Source organism: Dictyostelium purpureum, assembly GCF_000190715.1.
Source record: "Dictyostelium purpureum unplaced genomic scaffold DICPUscaffold_197, whole genome shotgun sequence".
NCBI classification, from domain to species: Eukaryota; Evosea; class Eumycetozoa; order Dictyosteliales; family Dictyosteliaceae; genus Dictyostelium; species Dictyostelium purpureum.
The window spans coordinates 12036-38855 of NW_003519533.1; the positions used below are offsets into that span (position 1 = coordinate 12036).

The 26820-nt window shown below is 26.8% G+C and overlaps 5 protein-coding genes across 5 annotated transcripts; 3 read left to right on the forward strand and 2 right to left on the reverse strand.

The window, feature by feature from the left end:
* Nucleotides 1-952: 952 nt before the first annotated feature.
* On the forward strand, nt 953-1222 carry DICPUDRAFT_23747 (uncharacterized protein; the record flags this gene model as incomplete). The annotated part of the gene is made up of 1 exon (XM_003289858.1): nt 953-1222. A coding segment is annotated over one exon (270 nt), but the record flags the coding sequence as incomplete, so codon positions are not given.
* Nucleotides 1223-1777: 555 nt separating this feature from the next.
* DICPUDRAFT_154369 (uncharacterized protein) lies at nt 1778-2251 on the reverse strand (the record flags this gene model as incomplete). The annotated part of the gene is made up of 1 exon (XM_003289865.1): nt 1778-2251. One exon carries the CDS (start codon nt 2249-2251, stop codon nt 1778-1780), a length of 474 nt encoding a protein of 157 aa, XP_003289913.1.
* Nucleotides 2252-3504: 1253 nt separating this feature from the next.
* DICPUDRAFT_154370 (uncharacterized protein) lies at nt 3505-7464 on the reverse strand (the record flags this gene model as incomplete). Its single annotated transcript, XM_003289866.1, has 3 exons — nt 3505-3918; nt 3990-4259; nt 4327-7464. The coding sequence occupies 3 exons, from the start codon at nt 7462-7464 to the stop codon at nt 3505-3507; spliced, it is 3822 nt and encodes a 1273-aa protein (XP_003289914.1).
* A 1375-nt stretch (nt 7465-8839) lies between these two features.
* DICPUDRAFT_98522 (uncharacterized protein) lies at nt 8840-14717 on the forward strand (the record flags this gene model as incomplete). Its single annotated transcript, XM_003289859.1, has 2 exons — nt 8840-11319; nt 11392-14717. The coding sequence occupies 2 exons, from the start codon at nt 8840-8842 to the stop codon at nt 14609-14611; spliced, it is 5700 nt and encodes a 1899-aa protein (XP_003289907.1). The 3' UTR covers nt 14612-14717.
* A 635-nt stretch (nt 14718-15352) lies between these two features.
* On the forward strand, nt 15353-26804 carry DICPUDRAFT_98523 (uncharacterized protein; the record flags this gene model as incomplete). Its single annotated transcript, XM_003289860.1, has 4 exons — nt 15353-17598; nt 17676-19516; nt 19592-24091; nt 25178-26804. The coding sequence occupies 4 exons, from the start codon at nt 15353-15355 to the stop codon at nt 26719-26721; spliced, it is 10131 nt and encodes a 3376-aa protein (XP_003289908.1). The 3' UTR covers nt 26722-26804.
* Nucleotides 26805-26820: the final 16 nt, after the last annotated feature.

A 26820-nucleotide genomic window follows, 5' to 3' on the forward strand; every position in this document is an offset into this window, starting at 1 on the left:
TTTCCAAGGCGCAGAAAAAGATATTATCATTTTCTCTTGTGTTAGAAATGAAAGGATTGGTTTCTTGAGTGATAGAAGAAGAATCAACGTTGGTATCACTCGTGCCAAATATGGGCTATTCATTATTGGTAATAGAAATCTTCTTCGAAAAGATCGTACTTGGGGTCCATACCTTAAATATATTGAATCAATTGGTGGATTAAATTCAATAACATCCAAAGATATAGAAAAACTTCAGTTGTCAGCATCAGAATTCGATAAACTACATCCAGATGGATTAATTACAGACTTTGACGTAAGTGATGAAGAAATTGAATTTGATGAAAAAGCTTTTATCAATAAAGAAGACGACGAAGGTTTAATAGATGATGAAGATAGTGAAGATGAAGATTCTGAGGAATCTGAAGAATCTGAAGACTTGGAGGACGATGATATTGTTAAATCAATGGAATCATTAAATATTTCAGATATGAATACACTTGATATAATGGTATCTAATTATTCAGATTTATTAAATCAATTATACACATCGAGATCAAATTCAAAAGAAACAATCAAACAAAAAATAGAAATTAAAAAACAATTAAAATCGTTAACCAAAAAATTAGCACAACTTTCTGTTGAACAAAGAAATCAATTATTATCGTATTCAAAGTTTTCTTCAAATTATCAAAAACCAATCCAAGACTTATTAGTTCAATTAAAAGAATGCGACAAATCAAATCAACTTAAAAAGAATAGCTTTGATAAATTAAAAAGTACATTGAAGGATGGTTTTGCAACTGCTAGTCTCGATCTATATGGATCCTTTTTTTCTGGTATATCATTAAATGAAAGCGATTTAGATGTTTGCTTTTCTTCAAGTCAAAAAGAAGATAAAAGCTTATTATCTCAGGTAAATAGTTATTTAAAGAAGGCACAGAATTACACTATTGTAGAAATTAGAAAAAGAGCAAAAGTACCAATTATTAGATTCAACGAAAAGACTACAGAAATTCAATTTGATATGTGTTTCAATAATAGATTGTCAATTTATAAATCAATATTAGTTAAGGAATATGCAGATTTGGATTCAAGATGTCGTGATTTAATATTATTAGTTAAGCATTGGGCCACACAAAAAAATATCAAAGATGCCTCTCAAGGTACCTTCTCTTCATTCTGTTTAGTTTTAATGGTCATTAATTTCTTACAAAATGGTGTAAATCCCCCAATCTTACCAAATCTTCAATCTCCAAATAAATCAATTCTCGAACCTACCTCAAATCTCAAAACAAATATTAATATTGAAGGTATCCTAATTCAATATTATGATTATAAAACTCTCAAATTTAAATCATCAGATAATAAACTATCAATAGATCAATTGTTTTATCAATTCTTTAAGTATTATTTAGGATTTAATTTCAAAGATTTATCAATCAACATTTCTAAAGGTTTTAGACAAAGAAATTCAAAAAAGATTATGGAAGTTAAAGATTTATTCGAAGACAAAAGTTCCTCAGCCGGTATTAAAATTGAAACTTTCAAAAATATTTTATCTGAATTTTATTTAATCGAATTCAAATTAAGAACTGGTTCACATAAATTAGAAAATATATTGGATCCAAAATTATCTTTATCACTTTATAATATTTAAATTATTTACAAGGAAAAAAAAAAAAAATTAAATAAAAAAAAATTTTAACTGCTCACAAAAACTTTTAAATATGTAATTTATAAAACCTACAGTATTACACTAGTTATAACTATTTTATTTTTTTTTGTTTTTATCTGTTTAATTTAGATTGGCAGTGCACATTGATTCTAAAGTTAATAAAAAGGCTAAAGCGGATGTAACTTCTTCAGCTAATGAGACAATAACTCTATTGAATACTTCATCGGCTCTTTCAATGGTGGCATTTCCTCTCTTATTCCATTGAATTACATTATGAGTTTGATTTGAGTATTGAGTGAACATATATGATAAAGTTTGAAATTTAGTTTTAAAATCTATAATTTGTTTATAGGTTTCTTTTGTATGAATTATATGAGCGTTTCCATTTTCATCACAATAATTTTTTAATATAACCTTTGCTAAATTTGAAATATCTGAAAGATTTTGACTCCAATTTTGAACCATTTGGATTTCATCATTTTTGGTTAATTCTCCCATTAACTCTGCAAGAGTTTCTTGAAGCTCTGGGATATTGATTTCTATATTATTTTCATTGTTGTTATTTTGTAATTGGTATTGTGCTAAAACATTCATTTTATAAAGTTGGATAAAATATTTGATATTATAAATAAAAAATGAAAAGAAAATTTTTTTTTTTAAATTTATATTTTTTTAAAAATTTTATTAAATTATTGAAAAAAAAAAATTTGCAGAAAATCATGATTTTTTTTTTGATAATTCAAACCTATTTTTTTGAATTATAATAATTTCACACAAATTTAATAAATTTATTTTATTTTTTAAAATTGATATTTAAATGAGAATTTTTAATGGGGCAAGTTCAAAATTTTGGGAAAATAAAGTTCAGAATGAAAGTTTTTTAAAAAAAATTTTAAAAGTGTTTTAACAATGGTATTTTTTTTCACATAATTTCAACAATTCTCCTTTTGTGAAAAAACTTTTTTTTTAATTTTTTTTTAAATTTTAATTTTTAATTTTTAATGTTATAATAAAATTTTTTATATTTTTTTACATTTTCCCTATTTATTTTATTTTTTCTACAATACTTTTTTATTTATATATTGATTATTATATTTCTTAAAAAATAAATAATATTTTATAAAAAATAAAAACTACCTCAACCATAAATAAAATAAACACCCAACCATATAAAAATGTACTTAATTATTTTATTTTGTTTTTTTTTATTCATCATCTTTTTGTTATTACACATATTTGACAAAATTCTTATCATCAAAACTGGCCGTAACAAAAGGATCATCATCAACAGCAATAGCATTGGTATTGATAAAAACAAAAAATTTAAAGACATCTATAATAAAATTAACTTAGAGGTAAATGATGAAAAATGGTTAATTTTTTTTGGATTTCCACAGGAGAAAGCTAAAATCATTGTCGAAGGAGTTTCTAAATTCGGAAAAGTAATTGATATACGTTACCCATATCAATCAAAATGTAATTGGATTTTTTTAAAATTTGAATCCGAAATTATTGCATCTAAAATTTTAGAAAAGAAAAGTTTAGTTATTGATAAGTATACTATTAATATTTTTGGAGTTCAAAATAATCATGTATTTATCCCTTTTAAAATTTCGAATTTTCTTCATTAAGATTTTAACTCTCCTATTTTCTTTTTAGGTAAAACCGATAGGCCCATATGATAAACCAACTGTTAACTCAGACTAGTCACAGACAATTGTAAACCAAAAACAAATTGGGATTCAATTAATAAATTATAATATCATCTCAAATCCAAATAAATAGAAATCTTGTAGACAATAAAATATATGAATTAAAAAAAAAAAAAAGGAAACTACGTTTTTTATTTAAAGTTTTTTATTACGATTTTCTTCTCTTTTCTTTTTTTCTTCTTGACGTTTATCTATTGATCTTTTAATTAAAGAAAAAACATCAAGTTGTTTTGGAATACCCTTTAGGTTTATGTTTAGTTTCTTGAGATAGGTTAAATCTGGTTTTAAATTCTTAAAATTTATATTTTTTAAAGCATTCTTTAAACCTAATGGGTCAAAATCACGTACACCACTATTAATTGCTTCTCTATAGGCCAATACAATAATCATAAATCTTTCTGATTGTTTATCCAATTGCTTTTGAGTTAAACCTTCACCATCTACATAAAAAAACTCGCTAAATGCTTTAATCATACCTTCAATGATATCCAATTGTTCTGATGTTAAATCTAGTTTTTTATTTGATGGGAAAATAATTTCATCCATTGCCTATAAAAATAATAAATAAAAAATTAATATTATATTTAAAATTTTAATTAAATAGAGCTAGTATACATTACATTTATAATACCAGCCCAACAACGTTTTAATAATTGCTTTGTTAATGGATAGTAAAGATATTTTGAAAATATTTGTAATTTTGAAGTAATATAATTTAATAAAGGCTCTAATCTAACATTAATGGGTATATTATCACCTCCATTGAATTGAAGCGCAAGTTGATCAAAATTCTTTTCGATCTTTTGAAAGAAATCTATAACTAAATTTTTATTTTTATCTAAAGCTAGACCTACAATTTTATAAATTTCACCTTGAATAATTGGAGATAACTTTTTAAAAAAATATTATTAGTATGATTAAAAAATATAAAAAAAAAAAAATAATAATTTAACTTACTCTTTCATAAATTCTATCTACCAATGTTAATACATTATTATTAATTGCTAAATATGTGTTGGTTGCCATATTATTTACAATTGATGGTGAAAGGCGATACGATGACATGATTCTTAATAATACTTGTATTAAATCTTCGGCATGACCTATTGTTGCTTGTATGTTATTGAAACGTAATGATACAGTTTGAATTGTTTTTTCTAAGTTTGAAGAGTACGATTCTGATAATTGAAAAATATCGTTAGCAGCTTGATCTAATGAATTTAAACTTATATCTCTAATGACCTTGGTATAGTAAATGATAGATTCTGAAATGACCATAGTAAAGTTGCCCATAACCTCAAAGAGTGTATGTTCACCGTCTTTATGATCTTTTTGGAGATCCTCCCAACGTAAGCTTTTAATAACATCCAATGCATGGTAACAACCTAAAATTACTTCGCCTACAGATGCAGAGTGTAAAGTGTCGTGTGATACTGGGTTCCATTTTTCAGCTGCGCAAATTCTATCGATATGATTCTTTAATTGATCAGCACAAACTAAAGTCCACTGTAAAATGACTTGTTTGAATAATACTGGGATTGGTACTAGTTCTAATTTTGGATAAATTTCTTTAAACTTGGTCATTGTTTCTTTAAGTTTTAAATAAAGTTCAAAAAACTCTTGTAACTCTTCTAAACTATTTGCACCTTTTTCTGTGAGTTCATCGACCTCTTTTGATAATTGCTCGGTAAATATCTGAATTGAAATAATTAAGATTGGTGTATCATTTGGAAAATCTCTACTAAAATACTTTTGATCTATATCTAAATTATATAATAATAAATCACAAACTTTAACTAATAATGAAGCTTTGCTTTGTTGTTGTGGTGGTGTTGATGATTGTTGTTGATTTGGTGAGTGTTGACTATTTGATGATTTATTTATACGAGTTGGTAAAATTACATTTGATTTACCTAAATCTTGAGATAAATTAATTGAGTATCTATATCTAATTAGATAACATTCCCTAATAAGCTCTGGTAGGGGTGGTAGTTGGGATAACTCTGAATTTCTTAGCAAATAATAAATATCGATGAGCATTCTTAAAGACCCACTTGGTAAATTTTGGGGAAATACAGCATGGAAATGTAATAGCCAGGTTTTGCAAGCATTTGATAGTAAAGTTACACTTTCTACTAAAATTTCATCTTCATTTTTGGTGAGACCAAAATCACCAAATTTAATTTCTAAGGTATTTTTTAAGATGGTTCTAATTTCGGGAATGTACTCTAGTGAATGATACTTGATGGTGGAGTGCACTAATCTTTTCATTATGAATAGTTTTAAAGTATGATCCATAATACCATAACGTTCACAAAACTCTTTTAACAATAGATTGGATTGCTGTGATAATATAACCTTCTTCTTGCTACTTAATAGTGGTGACACTACCCCACCCTGTCCAGAACCAGATGGTGAAACTTTTGAACCTGCTAGTGAATCATTTCCGCTTTCTTGTTGCAATTGTTTTTCTAGTTGCTGTTGTTGCTGTATTGAAACAAGGGTATCGGTTTCAATTAATTTATCTAATAAAATTTCTAAATAATTTACATAGTCATCGTTTATGATTGGTTGGGTTGGGTCTGGGAAAGGTAAATAATGGAACTGTAATTTAATATCACCACTGATTCTGCTTCTTGATGTTCTTTTTTGTAATGGGTACCAGTTTACCTCTCTCTTTAAATGAAGCATTAACTCTTTAACTGTGAATTTGTATTTACCAAGGAAATGAATTTTATCAGAGCTTGTTTTAATTGTACGATTATCCCAAATTGTAAATTCGATTTCGTCGTTCAATTGACCTTTGCTGATTTGAAATGCATAGTGTTCCTTCCAGACTGGGTTTAAACCTGATACTTTTTTTGTTCTTTTCTTATCTCTGCCAAATTGGATTTCTAAATATGACTCTGGCTTTCCCTCCTCTTTTTGAAACAATTCACGTGCCGATACGACTTTAATTGCAAGTACACCAATTGGATCGCTTTTATTATTAACCTTAATACCCCATTGACTTTTTAAGTACTCTTCTCTTGGCAGCATTTGCTGTGATAGTTTTACAATGGTTGCTTCCTCTTGTTTACGCCAATAATAGAAATTATCTTGCTTTAAAAAGTTTTCTTTGTTATAATATGGATGATGGTCGAGAGTGTGTTTACGTGCTCTAAGCTGTGCTAAAAGATACTCTTTAGATGATAAAGCTTTGGACTTTAAAAACAATGTCTTTTCGAGATATGCATCCAACTTGAATGAAGATTTGATAACTTGGGATTTTTGATAGGCTTCGACCGATTCAACAGCACATGATAAAATAAAATTGAACTTTTGTAATGCATCGTTATAAGCTGTACTATTTGTAAGACCTTGCTTCTTGAACTGGTCAGTCAAGTGGGTTGTAAATGACTTTTGAATAGATGTTAATGAAAATTCTGAAGCATCTCTAAATTTATTTAAACCATCTTCGATAAACTTTTCTAGTGCCCCAATTAAATATGTAAACTTTTTAGCAGATGGATCGTCTTCTTCTTCTTTTCTTGCAATATCTAAATAATATCCAAAAACTTCGAATAATGAATTTATAATAATCTTTACATTTGATGCACCCTTTTCCCTAATAATTTGACAAAAATAATTATTCATCGATGAAAGTATATCTCTTTTAACATTATTTGTATTTGATAGAGAATAAAATATACAATAGTGTACTAATTCGAATATAATAGATAAATCTTCTTGTGTTGGTTTTTTATTATTGGTAGTATTGTATGGTGGAGATTGTAGTAATTTACTATTTGTCATATCGGTTGTAATTTCGGGTGGCTCGATCATAATAGTCATTTCTTTATTACTATAATTTATTTTCTTTCTTTCTAATGCATTAGACCATAACGAAAACATCCCCTCTTTGCTAGCCTTTGCTGAAAAATCTAACTCTACATTATTTTTAACTAATGGTGTTTTATTTAAAACTATTGTTGGTATATCCTCTTTTGAAATATTAGCTCCACTAAAATTTGAAGGTGATGATACAACTGACATTCTATTTGGAGAAGATATATTTGAAATCTGTTGTTGCTGTTGTTGTTGCTGCTGCTGCATTTTTTTATTTATTTCTTGTATATTATTATTACTATTATTCTTACTAATATATGACATCGGGATAAAAAAAAAAAAAAAATTTATGAAAGAATAAAAAAAACTTATCGAAAAAAATAAATAAATAAAAAAAAAAAAAAAAAAAAAAGGTAAAAATACAGAATGAATAAATATTAGATATACACAAAAAAAAAAAAAAAAAGATATATGAATGCTTTTATAAAAAATAAAAAAAATAATTGAAAAAAAATAAAAAAATATAAATTTTAAAAAAAAATTAAAAAAAAAAATTAAAAAAAAATAAATTGGTGCTGGTGTGGTGTGGGGTTAACTTATCAAAAAATTTAAATACCACCTCAATATGAGAACTTTAAAATGAAAAACGTTAGTTTTAAAAATAATCATTGTAACATAATCCCGAAAGGTTGAAAATGTATTAATGATAAATATATAAGTACATAAAAATGAATATTTAAGATAATAAAAAAAACGAATGTCTATATTTGGAACAAATCAAAATTTTATAAAAAAAAAAAATTTTATAAAAATTTAAATTCTTACAATTTTAATCATTTTTTTTTTTTTTTTTAATTCCCAGAATGATTTAAAATATGTGTTGTGTATTAAAACCACTTGTATCATAATCACATTAAATAATTTATTTTTTAAAACTTTTTTGCGAATAAATGAGCTGGAAAAAAAATTATTTTAATTTTTAAAAATTTTTATTTTTTTTAAATTTATTTTTTTATTATTTTTTTATTAATTACACTTTTCAAAGTTCACTTATGAGTGTTGGATAAAAATAATAATAAATAGTCGTAATTAAATTTGTTTTAATAATATTATTATTAGAGCATTTATTCATTATTTCTATTGTTTATTTTTTAATATATATGTATATATATCTACCACATACCCACGCCACAATAACACGACAACAACCACTCTCACAACACCCATAGAGTGTATTGGTTCCTATTTTTATTTTTTTTTTTAAATAATTCTTCTTCTTTATTATTTTTTTTTTTTTTTTAATAATTTAAAAGAAATAAAAGTATAAATATAAATATAAATGTAAATATAAATATAAATATAAATATAAATAAATATAAAAATAAATATTTAATTAAAAAATTAATTTTTTAAAATTTAATTTATTTTTTATTTTTTTTTTCTTAAATTTTTTCAAACTATTTTTCTTAATTTTTTTTCTATTTATTAAGTTTTGTTTATGGTGTTATCAAGTGGTTGTTATATATTTGAAAAATTTATTATTTTATTGTAATAAATAGTGTATCTTTAGAGATATTATTTATATAATAGTTTTTTTTTTTTTTCTTGTAAAACTCGTAAAAAAAAATAAAATAAAAAAAAAATGGCAACCTTAAATTTTATAAACACCAACAAATATATAAATAATAGTAACAATAATAATAATAATAATAATGGAATCATAAATTTTATATTTAATTATCCAACAGAAATTAATAAAATTATAGAATCAATTGATACTATGATTCAAGTATTTCCAATGCTTAAAGAATTACCACTTGCCAAACAAGTAGTAACCGATACCAGAGAAAGATCCAAGTTTGATGAAAAGATCGATACAATTAAAAAGAATGCAAATAAAGATTTTAATGATTTTACAAAATCATATAATAGTCAAAACCAATCACCCAATAACAATAATAACTTTATAATATTATTAAATAAATATATAAAATTTAGAGTTTTGATAGAGTTTAATAATTCATATCAAAGAAAATGTATTAAGGATTATTTTGGGCCATTTCCAGAGTCTAAAGTGCCGCTATTATTAGCTCTAAACGATTTAAGTGCCTTTCATAATTCAGCTCCATTGGGTTTTAACGATCTAGTGTACCGTGACTATACTGATAGATATACCAAAATGTTTTGTGACTTTCATTTCAAAAATCCAAAAACTGATGAATCTATTCAAATACCGGTTTTCAAATTGGGTAATCAAGAAAATATTTCAAGTGAAATTTTATCCTCAATCATTGAGTTTAAACAATATATAAAAGATAATATCAAACCATTACCACAACTACAATGTCGTGAACAGTTAACACCAGCACAAAATAATAATAATAATAATAATAATAACCAACAACAATCACCAACCCTCTCTCCTTTAATTGCCTCAACAACATTCACTTCAACTTCAACTTCAACCTCAAACTCAACTTTAAGTGATGTTGACAATAATAGTATTATTAAGTTTATATTTAAATCACCAGAAATTAATGATATTGTAAACTCGGTTAATCAAATGATCAAAGTGAATTCAAATTTGAAAAATGAATTGACTCAAATAAAAGACCTAATGAATAGCAAAGAGGGACTAAAAGCAACATCTATCAAGATTGAAACTATAAAAAGAAATGCTATAAAGTATATTAAAGAAGAGACGGAACTAAAAGACAAGAAATCAATTATCAAGAGTGATTTATTTAACAAATATATTCAACTTCGAGTTATGGTAGAGTTTAGTTTTATGTATCAGCGTAAACAACTTAGAGAACAGCCAGATCACAGAGCACAAATACCATCAATTCAATCCAAACGTATGAATGATTTAAGTATCTTTCATAATTCATTTCCAATGTATATTTATGATTTAGTGAAAAGAGACTACAGTTCAAATAAGTTTCAAAGAATCTCAAGAAATTTTACCTTTACTTTAAATAGTCAGCAAATCACTATCCCAACTTTTAAATTGCCACAAGAAGATATATCTGATATTATTCAAAATCAATTTAATCAAGTTTATCAGTTAATACAAATTTATAAAAAAAATAAAAAACATCCATATAATAGTAGTAATTTTAATAATAACCATATTAATATTAATAATAACAATAGCAATAATAATAAAGTTAAATCACCTCCATTTATTGTTAAAAATATTTGTGAACAACAAACATATTCATTTGATCACAAATATCTCACTTTTGGTAGCGATGAAGAAGATGAGGATGATAGTAAATATTATGAAGAAAGAATAAATAATTTTTATAACGAATGTGAAGATGACGAAGATGATGAAGATCAAAACTATATAGAGCAAAATTCCATATCATTATCCAACTCATTAAATACCAATTCTTCAATCAATAATAGTATTCCGATCAATAGTAATAGTTGCAACAATAATAATAACAAAAATAATAATTTAATTATAGAAATTTTAAATCAAGTTTTTGAATCACCAGAAGTGATTAAAATAACCAATACATTAAATGAAATGATAGAATTATATCCACAGTTTAATAATAGTTTAGTATTTGCAAAAGATATAGTGTTGGGTAATGAGGGTAACAAGGGATTAGACGTAAAAATTGAAATCATTAGAAAGAACGCACTCAAAGATATTCAAGAAGAGATGGGCTACCTTGATCAAATATTATTCAATAAATATATAACATTTAGGCTATTGGTGGAGTTTAGCTGGATGCATCAAAGAAGGTGCTTAAGAGATTTTATTAATAGTCATACTCAGCGCGATAAGATTCAAGGTGTCACAATATCAAAATTATTTAATGATCTCTCAACATTCCATAATAAAATTCCATTATTTTTTTATGATTTGGTAAATAGAGACTATAGCAAATTTGATATGGCCAAGGAGTATCAATTCAAACTTGACCAATCAAATGACAACGAACAAGTTACAATACCACTTTTTAAACTATCTCCCACCGAAGGAGATATTTCAACTGTAATTCATTCAATATTTAACGAAATTCAAACTCTATCAAACTCAATCAAATATAGTAAGAAATACAGCAATAGTAAATCGAAAATTAATAATTTAAACTCATTGAAAGAGTAAGTAATTGTATTAAACCTAATTCAGAAATATTTATAATACTAATTAAATTTATTTTATTTTATAAACAGAAATGATTCATTATTAAATCTTTTTAAACAACTCTTTGACTATTCAAATTTTAACAAGAATGAAGATTTTTTTTCTACTCTGTTTAATTTAAAAAAGCAATATCCAAAGTATAGCGTTGATATAAAGTCAATCAAAGATCAGGCTTTAAATAAAAATTGTAAAGGAGACTTTTATGATTTATTAAAGAGATCCCAATTAATTAGACAAAAGATTCAAAAAGATATAGATGAAGTTATGCCAAATATTAGATCCATTCGAGATGATACTAGCAGACCACTCATTTATAATGAATTATTAAATAGAATATCATTGTATCATTTTATTATAGAATACGCTCATTTTAATCAGAAATTTCAATTAAGAGAAAGTTTAGAACAAATTAAATCAAGCCCCGAGGCTATCCACGAAATTGTAGAAAGATTAAAAGGACTTCACCAAAATGCTACTATGGACCTATACAAATTTGAACACTTACTCGTAGATAGACTTCAATTAGAAAAATACTTTTATCAAGAGTCAACATATACTTTGATCGATGGTAAAAAAGTTACTCTCAAATTAATGGAGTTCTCAAATGAACCAATTACAACATTTATATTATACTTTTTCAAGCAGGCTCAAGAATATATTCATGGCTTGAAGATTGGTATATTAAAAACAATTTTTAAGTCTTTGGATCAAAACTCTATCAACTTTCAAATCAATGAAATGATGAGGCTATTTCCCAAATATATCAACAGTCTTATAGTCATCAAAGAAACTGTTGCATCAAATCAGAAAGAAATAGAATCTATTATCGAGGTCTTAAAGAAACCATTATCAGTGACCTCAACCCTATCTTTTGATATAAAACCAAAGCTATCAATATTGCATCCTTTATATTCATCTTTTAGGTTACTCTTAGAATTTAATCATGCTTACCAACGAAAATGTTTAAAAGAACTCATTGGAGATAAAATTGATAAAAAACAATTACTATCAAAGCTTTTAATTCAACTAGATAGTTTCCACAATAGTTTATCGTTTGAATTCAACGATATTATAAAGAAAGATTATGATGGCCATACCAAAGATATCCTCAAACCATTCGAATTTTCATTAAATGGTAAAAAGCAAATCCCAATTCCATACTTTAAATTATCAACAGTAGAAGATTTATCAAATATTATCAAAGAATTACTAAACGAAATTATAAATACAGTTTATGATACTAGCGCAATTAAATCAAATATAAAAAGTGAAAGTAATCAATCTTATAATAATAATAATAATAATAGTAAAAAATTAAATGAAGACGAGCACCCACAACCAAAATCATCAGGAAATTCCTATGCGTCTATTGTATCATCACCACTACTCCAACCACAATATACCCCATCCTCTATACCATCACCTCCACTTCTAAATCAACATCAATATCAAATTCAAAACCAAAACCAAGATCAACATCAAAATCATCAAGATCATCAAGATCATCAAGATCAAGATCAACATCAACACCAACAACTAAAGAATAAATCAAATTGTTCCACAAACAATTCTATGGTTGATGTTGTCGGCGTAATATTAAAGTTTATATTTGATTATTCAAACTTTGGTGATGAGGAAAAAATATTTTCAGCTCTAATGGAAATGAGAACTAAATATGTTAAATACCGTGGTAGTTTATTAGATATAAGAGAGAATTTTATATACGATAAAGATTATTTTAGGGGGTTAAAAGAAAGAGTCGATATTGTTAAAAGAAATATCGAGGAACAACTAACCCATCATTTAAAGTCCAATGGCAAAGATTCAAACAGTATAATGGAATTTAAACCGATCTTTAAGTTGTTTATGTCATTCAGAGTCTTGGTCGAGTATAATAATTTCTACCAAAGAATTCAAATTAAAGAACGTTTAGACAACATCGATTCATCAGCATCACCTGAAACTTATAACTTAGCAATTAAGATATTACATGATTTAACTAAGATGCATTACCAAGACACTGGTAATGAAGTTGTTCAGTTGTTAAACGGTACGTTATTCAACTCTCCAATTTTCGATGCTGAATTCCATTATAGTTTGGATAGCACCAAGCAACTTACCTCTAGAGAATTTAAATTTGGTGGAGAACCAATTTCAAGTTATTATAAATTGTTTAGCAACCAAACTTTAAATTTATTAATGAATGAAACAAACGGCCAATACTTTACCGAAACTAAAGATAAAGTTAGCAATGAAAATGATGGCTCTGGTAATCATTTTATACCCGACAAACAAACCGATTCAGTTTGTAGTAATAATGTTTGCGTTGAGCAACAAATTTCCCCCTCAAAGATTTCGGCAACAAGAGAAGAGAACGAAAAGCTTTTAGAGGAAATTAGAAAACTACAAGAAGATATCAATAACTTAAAAATGCAACACCAAAACCAAGACCATCAAGATAATGAAGAGGATCAACCATTACCAACATCTTTTCAACAACCCGATATAACCAACAACAGCAACAATCAAAACATATTAAAGCAAATATTTCAATCGATAAGCGATACAAATGGACTACATGAATCAATTAATCAAATGATTTACCTGTACCCACAATATGCATCATCATTGAATTTAATGAAAGATTTATTAAACTCCACCAACTTTAATATCAAAATCGATACAATTAAAATGAATGCAATTAGAGAATTTAAACTGTTAATTAAACTAAATAATAATAATGGTTTTGATGATACCGATGAACAATCGATTACATCCGATATTTTATTCAATCTATATGTATCATTTAGAGTTATGTTTGAGTTTAGCTATATCCATCAAAAAAAACTATTAGAAACCTATATATCAAATAATAGTTTATATTTTAGAAATAATGGTATCCAAGATGACCAACTATTACAGAAAATAACCTATCAGCTAATGGTATTTCACAACTCTCAACCTGTTCAACTCAAAGATTTAATTCAAAGGGAATATTCCTGTCAGGTTGTCAAAGAATTTTACTTTAATTTCAATGGCCAAGTTGTTGTCTCTGATAATGATGATGGATCATCATTATTTTCAATTCAAACATTTAAACTATTTTCCGATAATAATTTAAATCATCTTTCAAACAATGATGATGATGATATTTCAATAGTAACCAAACAACTATTATTTGAAATTCAATCATTATCAAAATCCTATAATATTATTGATAATAATAATAATAATATCAATAATAACTAATTTATAATTTTATAAATTTTTTTTTTGAATATAAAATAAATAATTTAGAAAAATAATATTCTTTTTTAAAAAACTAAAAATAAAATTTTTATTTTTATTTTATCCTAAAATTTATATGTTCACAATTCTTTTTTTAGAATTTATTTGAAACCACACTTTTTATTCGGATATCAATTTCATTAAATAAAATTCCTCTCATAAAAAAAATAAATTATAATAATACACTTTTAATTCCTTTCTAAAATAATTATATTAATAAATTCATAATTTAATTAATTTTAATTTTTATTTTTTATTTCCGATGTAAAACCAATGTTAATTATTTTATTTTTTTTATTTATTTTTTTAAAATCAACTTAAAAATTTTTATTTATTTTTAAATTTTTTTATTTTTGCTGTAATAAACAGAAATATTAAAATTTATTTATAAATATATAAAAACTAAAAACCATTTATTTATAACCATTTCAAAATCATTAGAATTGGTTTTTTTTTTTTTTTATTTTAATTTTTTTTTTCGAAATTTTTTTTTTTTTTTTCCCTTTTTTAAAATTTTTTTTTCATTTTTATAAATTTTTTTAATTTATTAAAAGAGACAAACTTAAATAAATATATAAAATAATAAAAATTAAAATAAAATCTTAGATGACGATTATAATATAATTTATAATAATAAAATAATAATAGTATCACTTATATATAATAATAGTATATATAAATTAATTTATAGTAATTTTTAAAATGTCACAAAATGAAATTTTAAAATATATTTTTCAATCACCAACCGATGTAAATAAAATAATCAATAATATCAATGAAATAATTCAATTAAACCCAGAGTTTGAAGAAGATTTAAATGATGCAAAGAATGTATTAGTCAATGATATTAACCAAAATGTTCCAGATGATAGTGCAAAACCTTTATTCTTTAGCGATAAAATTAAAGAAATAAAAAACTATGTATTCCAAGAGTTTAACGAAATTGTTGAAAGTAACGAAGAGGTTTCATTAGATTTTCAAATCTTTTCTAAATTCATCAAAATTAGAATAATGATAGAATTCAATAATTTATACCAAAAAAAAAGTTTACACGAATTCTTTGGCCAAAATGACATTGAACAGCTTGTTAAGTGTTTAAGCGATATCTCTGAATTTCAAAGCAATTCTTTAATCAGTTTTTCCGATGTGCTCTCAAAAAAAGTTAACCCAGCCTCAATTTGTAAAGAGTTCTCATTTAGAAGAGGTGGTGATAAATATTTTAAAGTATCTATTCCAGTTTTTAAATTAAATGAAAAAGAAGATATTAAATTGGTAGTTTCAAGTTTATTAAATGAATTGTTGGCTCCAAAGCATCCACAACTTCAGTTGCCATTACAACCACAGCTTCAATTGGAATCACAACCAGAAAGCCCCCAACTATCAACATCATTACCAGCACAACAACCAATGATACCATCAACACCACACCCATCATTAACTGATCAACAGTTTTTAAAATTACAAGAGCAAATTCTTAAATTACAATTACAATTACAAAATCAAGAGAAAAAAACACAACCTCAGCCAATAGAGTTACAACCACAACAACCACAAGAAGAGAATGAGCAAGACAATAAAATTTTAAAAAAAATTTTCAAAATAGCAAACACAAACAAAATTATCTCATCAATTGATCATACAAATAAAAAATATCCACAATTTGGAGAAACTCTAAATAAAATACTTGATATCATTTCGAGTGGCAATACAATTGAAAGTGTTATCAATAATATCAAGAGGGATGCCAATATCGATTTTTGCATAGAGTTTGTATGTCCAAAAAGTTCATTAAGTGCCAATCCTTTGTTTGCAAGATTCACTGCTCTTGCTTTGATGGTAGAAATTAATAACATTTATCAAGTAAAATACCTTAGAGACATTTCAACTTCGAAATCCATTCTTCCTCAAGCTTTTATTCAATTATTAGAAGAAATTAAAGATTATCACAAGAGTACCTCTTTTAGATTCTCAAACATGGTCGATTCCAATGAACTTAAACGTGTTTATCACCAATCTATAATTCCTAAAGAGTTTAGATTTATTCATGTTGGTAATATTGTTTCAATTCCGGTTTTAAAGCTTCCAGGTTTTCTCAATGAAGATCTTACAATTATAATTCCGCAATTATATAACGAGTTACAAAATGATTGTCTTAAATACAAAGCAGATATTAATGGTAATCCTAATGGCAATGGTAATGCTAGCTTTAGTTCAATAGAAAAAACGCCATCATCAACATCTATATCTTCATCACATTTAATTTCAATTTTCAGCTCGTCAGTAAATAATCTTAAAGATATAATCGATATTATTGATGAGAAAAAAAAATCAAATCCTCAATACCTTCACAAATTCGTTTTATTAAAGAGTCTAATCAACAAAGATTTTGTTGCAAATATTCAACAAATAAAAAGAAAGACCAGCTCAGTTAAGGTTTCTCATTCAAAAGAAATATACAATTTATATATAACCTTAAGAACTATATTAGAATTTAATTTACTTTATCAACGTAAATGCATTGATGAAATCACTGAAGGTTCAACCCAACAGGAAAAGTCAAAATTATTATCAAATCTTTGTGATTTATATAAAAAAGTTCCAACTGATTTAAAACCATTAGTCAAATACCCAAATCCACTTGTTCAAGAATATACATTCAATTTTAATGGTAAAAAGAGTTTAGTTTCATACTTTAAAATTGATTCAGATGATTGCTTAAGAGCCTCAAACAATCTTTTAAATCAAATAAAACAAATTTTATCGGATAGAAAAATAGAATCGTTTAAGGATCAAGAAGAACAAGAGCAAGATCAAGAACAAGATGAAAATGAAAATGATAGTGAAGGTGAAAGTGAAAGTGATTATCAAGATTATAGTCATATATTTGATGATGAGGTTTACGAATTACCAAATATAGAGATCGATATTGGAAATTACAACATTAGAGAGTAGGTTTTTTTATAGTTTGTTAATTATTATACATATTAAACACAAATATTAACATGTTAATTTTTATTTTCTATAGAGATATACATACTTTATTAAAAATGATTTTTTCAAATCAAAATTTAAAAAGTTCAACAAGCTTTATTGATGGCTTAAGAATGTTGGATGTTGAAAAGCCAAGTTATAGCAAAACTTTGCAAAAAATTATTCACTTTGTTGAAGTCAATAAAGAGGAGTTTGAACATCAATTTATTCAAAAGATAAAGAGCTATCAAAACCTCATCATTAAAGGCGTTTCAAGTTTTAAAAAAACTGCTTTTTTAAATGAAACAAACCCTTTATATAAATGTTTTCTAAAATCAATCTATCTTTTTAGAGTATTATTCGAATTTAATGCCTTCCATCAAAAGATTCACATAAACGAACAATTGGCTACTTTAGGTTCATCAGCAACAGTCGTTAGAGATACTAATTTCAAACTATTCTCAATTCACAATACACTTAGGGATCAATTATTCAAAGTCCATTGGGTATGCAGAGGTTCATTCAAGACTTTATCCCATGAATTTACTTATTTATTGCCCGATTTGTCATCCGTTACAATTAATGCATTCGAAATTGAAGGAGAGTTTATTACCGATTTACTAGAGTCACTATTCATCGAAACCCATTTAATCATTTCAAAGATTTTAAATGTTGAACCATCCTATACTCCAATTATGAGACAAAGCAATAAAAAGTACATGAATTCTATAATTTCCTCAACTGATAATACTGATGACGAAGAAAAAGAACAAAAAGAAGAAAAAGTAGAAAAAGAAGAAAAAGAAGAAAAGAAAGAACCAATGTCGGCAATTGTTCCAAAAAAACAACTCTCAAGTACAACTACAACCACAGCCTCAACTATATTGAATACTCCAAAAACCGAAAATAAAAACTCCAAAACTTTTGATATTAGTAACGCTGGTAAAGAGGATGGTTATTATGATGAAAAGGGTAATTTTGTTGGAAACTTTTATGACGAAAAAGGAAGATATTGTGAATGTTTTTATGATGGCTTTGGTAATCATATAGAAGGTTATTATGACGATAATGATATGTACATCGAAGGTTACTATAATGAAGAAAACATTTTTGTTGAGACCTATAACGAAAATTTCGAAAATCCACCAGCAGTCGAATCAACTGAAAATGAAACTAATTCTGATTTTTCAACACCAACTCAAGAAACCCCAGATCATAATCAACTTGTAGAAGCTATGAACACTTTAGAAATAGAATCAAATGACTCACCAAAAACTTTTAGAACCAACTCAAATCCAACTTTAAAACCAAATATTTTATTAGATATTTTTAAAAATCCATCAATTGAAGGTATTGTTGATTCAGTTAATCAATATATTAGGGATATACCAAAAATTTCTAAAATCTTAAAAGAGATAAGCAAAATTATGCAATCAAATGATGGTAATAAGAAAATAGGCGACAAACTTGAAACAATAAAGAAAAATGCAATTACCCAAATCAAGAAAATTTTGGGTTCATTTGATGCTTCCATTTTTAATACCTACATCACTTTCAAAGTTTTACTAGATTTTAATAACCATTACCAAAGAAATTTAGTCAAAGATTTTGCTGAAGGTTTAAAAACATCTCCAAAAAAAATGGTGGAAATCAAAAAACAACTACTTTTTGCCATCAGTACCTTCCATAATTGTCTTCCATTAGCTATCAGTGATTTAGCTGACAGTAGCAAAACAAATGCTTCACAGGAAATCGATATCGCCAGAGTTTTTACTTTTAATTGCGATGAGGTACCAGTTTCAATTCCAGTTTATAACATTCCAGGTTATGAAGATATTCAAACTGTTCTTAAGGGATTACGTGACAAAATAGTATTAAATATTAGAAAAAAATTGGGTAAGTAAAAAAAAAAATAAAAAATAAAAAAATTATTTAAAAACTTTTCTAATATTATAATTAATTAATTTAAAGGTAAAGAACACTCTCCAACTGGAAGTTGGATTTTCAAGGAATTACCTCAAACAAATGTTTTTACCAACGACTCAACAAATATCAAAATAGATCCAATAGATCCAATAGATCCAACAGATCCAAACCTTTTCAGTCAAATTTTTAATACCCACAATCCAAAAGTTATTTTAGGAACCATTACTAGTTTAATGGCTAGTCATACAGATATTATCGTCGATTTATCCATGGCCAAAGATATCATGTTGGGAAAAGATGATGGGAAAAAAAATTTAGCTCATAAGTTTGAAATTATATTAAAACAATTAAAAGGAGATATGAAAGCTATGTATAAAGCTGATACAAGCGATATTGTTGGAAGTATTCTCTACCAGAAATATTTAAACTTTAGAATGGCCATCGAGTTTTCTCGTATCTACCAAAGAAAATGCCTTAAACAATTGTTGTTCCAAACTCCATCCAAAGTCACCCCCATCTTTGCTGAACTTAGTTCCCTACATAATAACACAAGTATATCACTCAAAGATATCTCCTCCAAAGAATATTCAAAAAAAATTTGCTCAAAATTTACATCACTCGATAAATCGATTGTCATTCCAACATTTAAATTGGGGGATCTTGGTATTTCTTCATTCATCAAACAATTATATAATGAAATCAAAGATTCAATAATTGAACATAAAGATATTTTAAATCCATCTAAAAAAGAAAAAAATCCCTCATCATCTAAACCAAAATCAACATCAGATAAAATGAAAAATAATAGAAAATTATCTAAAGAAGATGATGATATCGATTCATCAATTATTGAAAGAGATTTAATTAGTGATGATACAAAGAAACTTAAATATATTTTCAGAGATTCTTCAAATGTACAAATAATTATTAAATCAATTCAAACATTGTCCGAAGCTTGTCCAAAAATTTCAAAGAATAATACTGAACTTCAACAAATTATATTAGAGTCATTATTTAATTCAAGAATTGAACAACTTTATATTATTACTCAAAAAGAATTGCCAACTTTATTGAATATTCAAAAGAACTCAGAGGAGTATCAAATTATTTTCAATCAAATTTTATCTTCAAGGGTAATGTTAGAGTTTAGTAATAGTTATCAAAGATTTGTACTCAAGGGATATTGCAAACATGATATTCATGGTAATTCACAAAAATGGAAACATCTTTACGATCTTTTAAACAATTGCCATCAACCTCCAATGAACACCATCCATTTCATAGATGAAGATATTGAAAGATTCATTCCAGACAAGTGTAAATTCCTTGTTAATGAAAGTACAGAAAATGTCGAAATTCCACTCTTCCAATTTATCAATACTGATATTAGTATCATATTAAGATCTCTATTCCAAGACACTGTATCCATAATCAAGAAATTTAAATCCGGCTATCCAATTGAAAGAACTCTTTCAAATACTTGCGAACCCCAACAAAAAAATGAAAAACAATATGAAGAGGATCAATCAGAAGACGATGAATCCGATTCATCAACAGCTTCAAAAACACAAATTAAAATCGTTACCCCAGGTAAAATTAATCACATGAATTTTATTTTTAGAACCGTTTTTTCCTCACCATCTTGCACCGAAAATATCTTATCAACCATTGTTCAACTTTCGAAATCATATCCAAGACATGCAGAAAATCTAGTTGTTATCAAAAAAATTCTTGACGAATATGGTCATGAATTTAACACCAATATTAAAAAACAAAAAGAATCCCTAATTCGAGATATGGAGGATTTACTTAATAAGAAGGCAGATCCAAAGAGTTTTGAAGACATCAAAGCCGATTCACTTGTAGTTTTAGCCATGATAGAATTTAATCATCTAGCTCAAAAGTTTTATCTCAAAGATAACGTCGATCCATTTGAAAAAGAAGATTACAATTTCCTTTCAGAAGCCCTCAACAGACATTGTAAGAAAATCGATTTCAAATGTATTGAAAGTGGCAAATTTGACAAAGATTCCTGTAAAACATTTTCTGCAAATAAAGCTAATGGCATGGTTATTGAAATCCCAGTCATTACACTTCAAAAAACGAACGAATCAATTTTACTCATTGTTAAATCACTTTTTAACCATGTCAGTCAATCAATTAAAAAATACAAATCAAATGGTGGAGTTAATAAAAACAATAATCAAATATCACCAAGTAATCATTTATCAAATAATTATAATAATGACACCAACTATATATCTCAAACAAACAATGCTTTCAGGATTGCTCAAAGAGGTTCTAATGTATTGGATGATATTTGGTTACCAAATAATAATAATAATAATTCAAATAAAAAAACATCAAATACCCAAGTGGCAATCGAGGAAACATTTGAATTTGATCCAAGTCGTTTTACTAAACCAAAGGTTAATACTAAAAACAATGGATACCAACACGAATCTGTTGTTTATGGTTCAATTCATGACAAGGATGTTGGTGACAAGAAATATGATAATTTCGTTTATGGTAAAAATCCAAGTGGCATAAACAATAGTACTAATGATTCAAGTTTCCAAACATTCATTTTTAATGGCACCTCGAATTCTAAATTATCCTTAAATTCCAACAGTAGTACTAGTTCTATAGTTGATAATATTGCAAAGAGGTATCAAGAAAGGGAAGAGAAATATCCACCTTTAGATTCTAAAATAAATTCCAATACCAATTCAATTGTCGATATTATCGCTAAAAAGTATCAAATTAATAAAGGACTTTCATCAACCATCACCTCAACTCCAACTCCAACTACAACTACAACTACAACTTTTGCTCAAGCTATCAAACAGGTTATTAATGACACACCCTCAATAACTCCAACTCCAACCCCAACTCCAACTCCAACTCCAACTCTAACACCAACTTTTGCTCAAGCTATCAAACAGGTTATTAATGACACAACCTCAACTACTCAAACTACCGACCCGGCTGTTCCTGAAAGTGAAAGTGAAGGAGATGGTTATTATGACGAGTTAGGAAACTTTATTGGTACCTACTATGATGACAATGGCACTTTTACTGAATGTTATTACAACGATTTCGATACATATGTTGAGGGTTTTTATAATAGTAACAATGTTTGGCTTGAAAGTTATAAAAACAAAAATGGTATCTATGTTGAAGGTTTCTATAATAAAAATGGAACTTATGTTGAAAGCTATACCGACAATGATGGAAATTATATTGAAGGTTATTATAACAAACATGGCAACTATGTAGAAGGTTTTTATGATGAACAAAATAGATATATCGAATGCTACTATGACCAAGAAGGCTTCTATATTGAAGGTTACTATGATGACGATGGTTATTATATCGAGGGTTATTATAACGAAAGTAATGATTTCATTGAAACCTATAACGAGAGAAATGAATCAGAAGAAACCGAACAAGAAGTTGAGAAAGAAAACAAACAAGAAGTTAAAGAAAACATCGAAAAAGAAAACATCGAAAAAGAAAAAGAAACTATTGAAGAAATCGAAGAATACTTTGAAGAAGAAGAATATAAAGTAAATAGCAATAATAATATTTTTAATAGTAATAACGAATATGAACCAAACAATCAGGATAATGATTACTTTGTTGATGAATATAACGAAGGTGGTAGTGAATATCGTAATTCAAAAATTTTAAACAATCCAGAATCACCATTAATTAGAGACCAAGTCGATGTAACCTCAATGAATAGTCAAGCAATTATCGAAGTCTTTTTAAAATCCGACCCAACCAGAATCAGTTTACTTCAAGCCAATAATATTGTTTGTGTTCCAGATAACTTCTCAAGCTATGACCAATATAAGAATACATTCAAGCCACTCATTGTCGAAGAGTTTAGAAAAGCACTCGAAATTAACTTTTGTGAAATTGATGGAGTTTCATTAAATGGAGATGGATCAATTTGTGGTTTAGAAAATATTGATATGAAATCATCGATTACAGTTCACTCAATTGTAGAAACTTCAGAAAAATCACTTACAGCTATTCTTTACGTAACAGTTTTAAATAAGAACGAGGGATTTTTAGTCAATGACTTGGTTTTATTCAAAGCACTCGATGATGATCAAAATCCTGTATTTACATTATCAAGAGTAACTAATCACGGTTTAATAAAAGGTTCGCAACAAAAAGTTCATTGCCAATTTGTAACCTCTAAACATACCAAAATTTTCATCGAAAAGCTCTACGAAATCTCAAGTCAACATAAATATCACAAAAGAGATTACCAAAATCAACTATCCCTAACCGGTTCAAATCCACTTTATCTTATCAAGGTCTCAAGCTGTGTTACATTCCATAGAGAATTAGATGCATTGGACAATATTGGTGGATCCCATTTGATTGACTTGTTACTCGAGCCAACTTTAGAAAAATTCGAACTATTAAAAGCAAAGAAATGGGAGATTCCAGAATCATTAAAAGAACATTATAGTACAATCTTAAATTCATCCCAAATTATTGCTATCAATGAGTCTTTATCACACGAAGGTGTCAATTTAATTCAAGGTCCACCAGGTACCGGTAAAACTCATACTGCCCACTCTTTAATATCAATCCTTTTAGCTGCTGATCCAAAATTAAAAATTTTGGTTTGTGGTCCATCACATGCTTCTGTTGATGAGGTCGCAAAAAGAATTTTAAAAAAAAAATTGTTAAATCCATTAGGTCAATATTATTTACCAAAGATGGCACGTCTTGGTCTTCCAGATACTATTTCACCATTAGTTAATGAAATTGCAATATTCCCATTAAGCAGAGAAGAGAGAGTAAAGGCTTTAAATAGCGCTAGAGTTTGTTTTGCAACTTTATCAGGCAGTGGTTCACAATTAATTCAAAAACTATTCAAACCAAATGTTGTCATTATTGATGAATCAACTCAATCAGGTGAAACCTCAAGTATTGTTCCGCTCTCATTAAATGTTAAAAAAGTAATTTTAATTGGTGATCCAGTTCAATTACCACCAACTATTTTCTCTAAAGAGTCTATTCAATGCGGTCTAGGTAATTCATTATTCGAAAGATTATCAAAAGTTTTACCAATATCAATGTTAAATATTCAATATCGTATGCACCCATCGATTGCCAGATTCCCCTCATCAGAATTTTACATGGATAAACTAAGAGATGGCGAAAATGTTCAAAGATATTCAATGCCACTTTATTGTGATAACCCAGAAAAACAAAGTTTATTGTTAGGTCCAATTGCATTCTATGATATTACCGATAGCAGAGAAGAACGTGGCAAACACTCAATCAAAAACAATTTAGAAATTGAATTAGTATTTACACTCATCAAAAAGATTGTCCAAGAACATCCAATCTGTTCGAAATTTTCATTTGGTATTATTACACCATACAAATTACAAAGATTCTCCATCGAAGAAACCCAAAAACATATTAATGAACCATTAGATATCGAAGTAAATACTATTGATGGTTTCCAAGGTAGTGAAAAAGATATTGTCATTTTCTCTTGTGTTAGAAATGAAAGAATTGGTTTCTTGAGTGATAGAAGAAGAATCAATGTCGGTATCACCCGTGCCAAATATGCTTTAATTATTGTCGGTAATAAAGATCTCCTTCAAAAGGATCGTACCTGGGGTCCATACATCGATTATATTCAATCAATTGGTAGAGTAAAATCAATCGACACTCAATTTGTTAGAGTTTTACAAGAAGAAGTTTCTAAGTTTGATAGAATACACCCAGAAGGTTTACTTAATGATTTCGATATCAGTTACAACGACGAAGAAGAGCCAATAGATGATAATGAACGTAGATTTATTTGCCAAGATGACGATGAAGATCTTTTGGATGAAAGCGATAAGAATATTATTATCAATGTTGATAAAAACGGCACCTCATCAAGTAATACTTTTTTCAAACCTGTAGCTGCTGATGAAGATGATGAAATACAAATTATTATTGACGAAGAGTTCCCAAGATATTTTATTGAAGTTATCGAAGAACTAATTGCCGCAAGTGCATTAAAGATCGATTCAAACATTCTAATTAAAAAGAAATCACTAAGAAGAAATTTCTTAGAGTATCAAAATAGATTACCCGAATATTTCAAATATATTTACAACAAGTTCCCATTGGTAAACTATCAAACTGATACAATCTTAACCAACAAATTATTTGCTTTCGCAAAAACTGTTGAATGTAATAAGAGAACTATCAAAGAAGAATGCTTTGGTCGTTTAAAGAAATATTTAATTAGCGGCTTTTCAAATAGCAATATTAGCATTTTAGGTTCATATCTTTATGATTTAGCTTTAACCGATAGTGATTTAAATGTCAACTTTACAATCACAGAAAAAGAATCAGATATTAGAATTTACAAACAAGTTTCAGTATTTTTAGAGAAAAATGGAAATTATAAGGTTCAAAGCAAGAGATTTGAAGATCAAATACCAGTTATTAGATTCATCGATATTCAAAAACGTATTCAATTCGAAATGAGTTTCAACTCTCAAATGGGTTACCACAAATCATTACTCATCAAAGAATATGTAATGAGTGACTCAAGAGTCAAATCATTAACTCTTTTAGTTAAACATTGGGCCTCTCAAAAAGATATCAACGATTATGAAAAGGATACTTTCTCATCATTCTGTTTGGTTAACATGGTTATCTTCTTCCTTCAAAAAACCAATATTTTACCAAATCTTTCCGAACCATCACAAGAATCCCTTATTCCAAATAAATCTCAATTAAAGGCAAACTGTAGAGTCGAAAACAATTTAGTTAAATACTATGATATCACAACATTAATCATTGATACAAAGAAACTATCAGTTTCTTCACTTTTATACAAATTCTTCCACTTTTATTGTACCTTTGATTTCAAAAATAATCATATTTCAATTACCAATATTCCATTCGATAGATCGCAGTTAAAAAATCAAGATTCACCAATTATCGTTTTAGATCCATTTATTGAAGGTAAAAACTTGGCTCAATCAATTACCCAAAATACATTTGAAAATATCATGACAGAATTTGCAATAATGGAATATAAATTAAAGCAATTTAACAAACCCAACTATGCTAAATTTAATGATACCAAAGAAATCTTCGATGAAAGCTTATCATTATCTTCAAATGGTTTTTAGATACAAATTAACTCACTCTTTAGGTTGCCACACACTTTTAGAACCAAAATATTAATAATCAAAATAAAATTATGTTTAAATTTAAAAAAAAAATAAAAA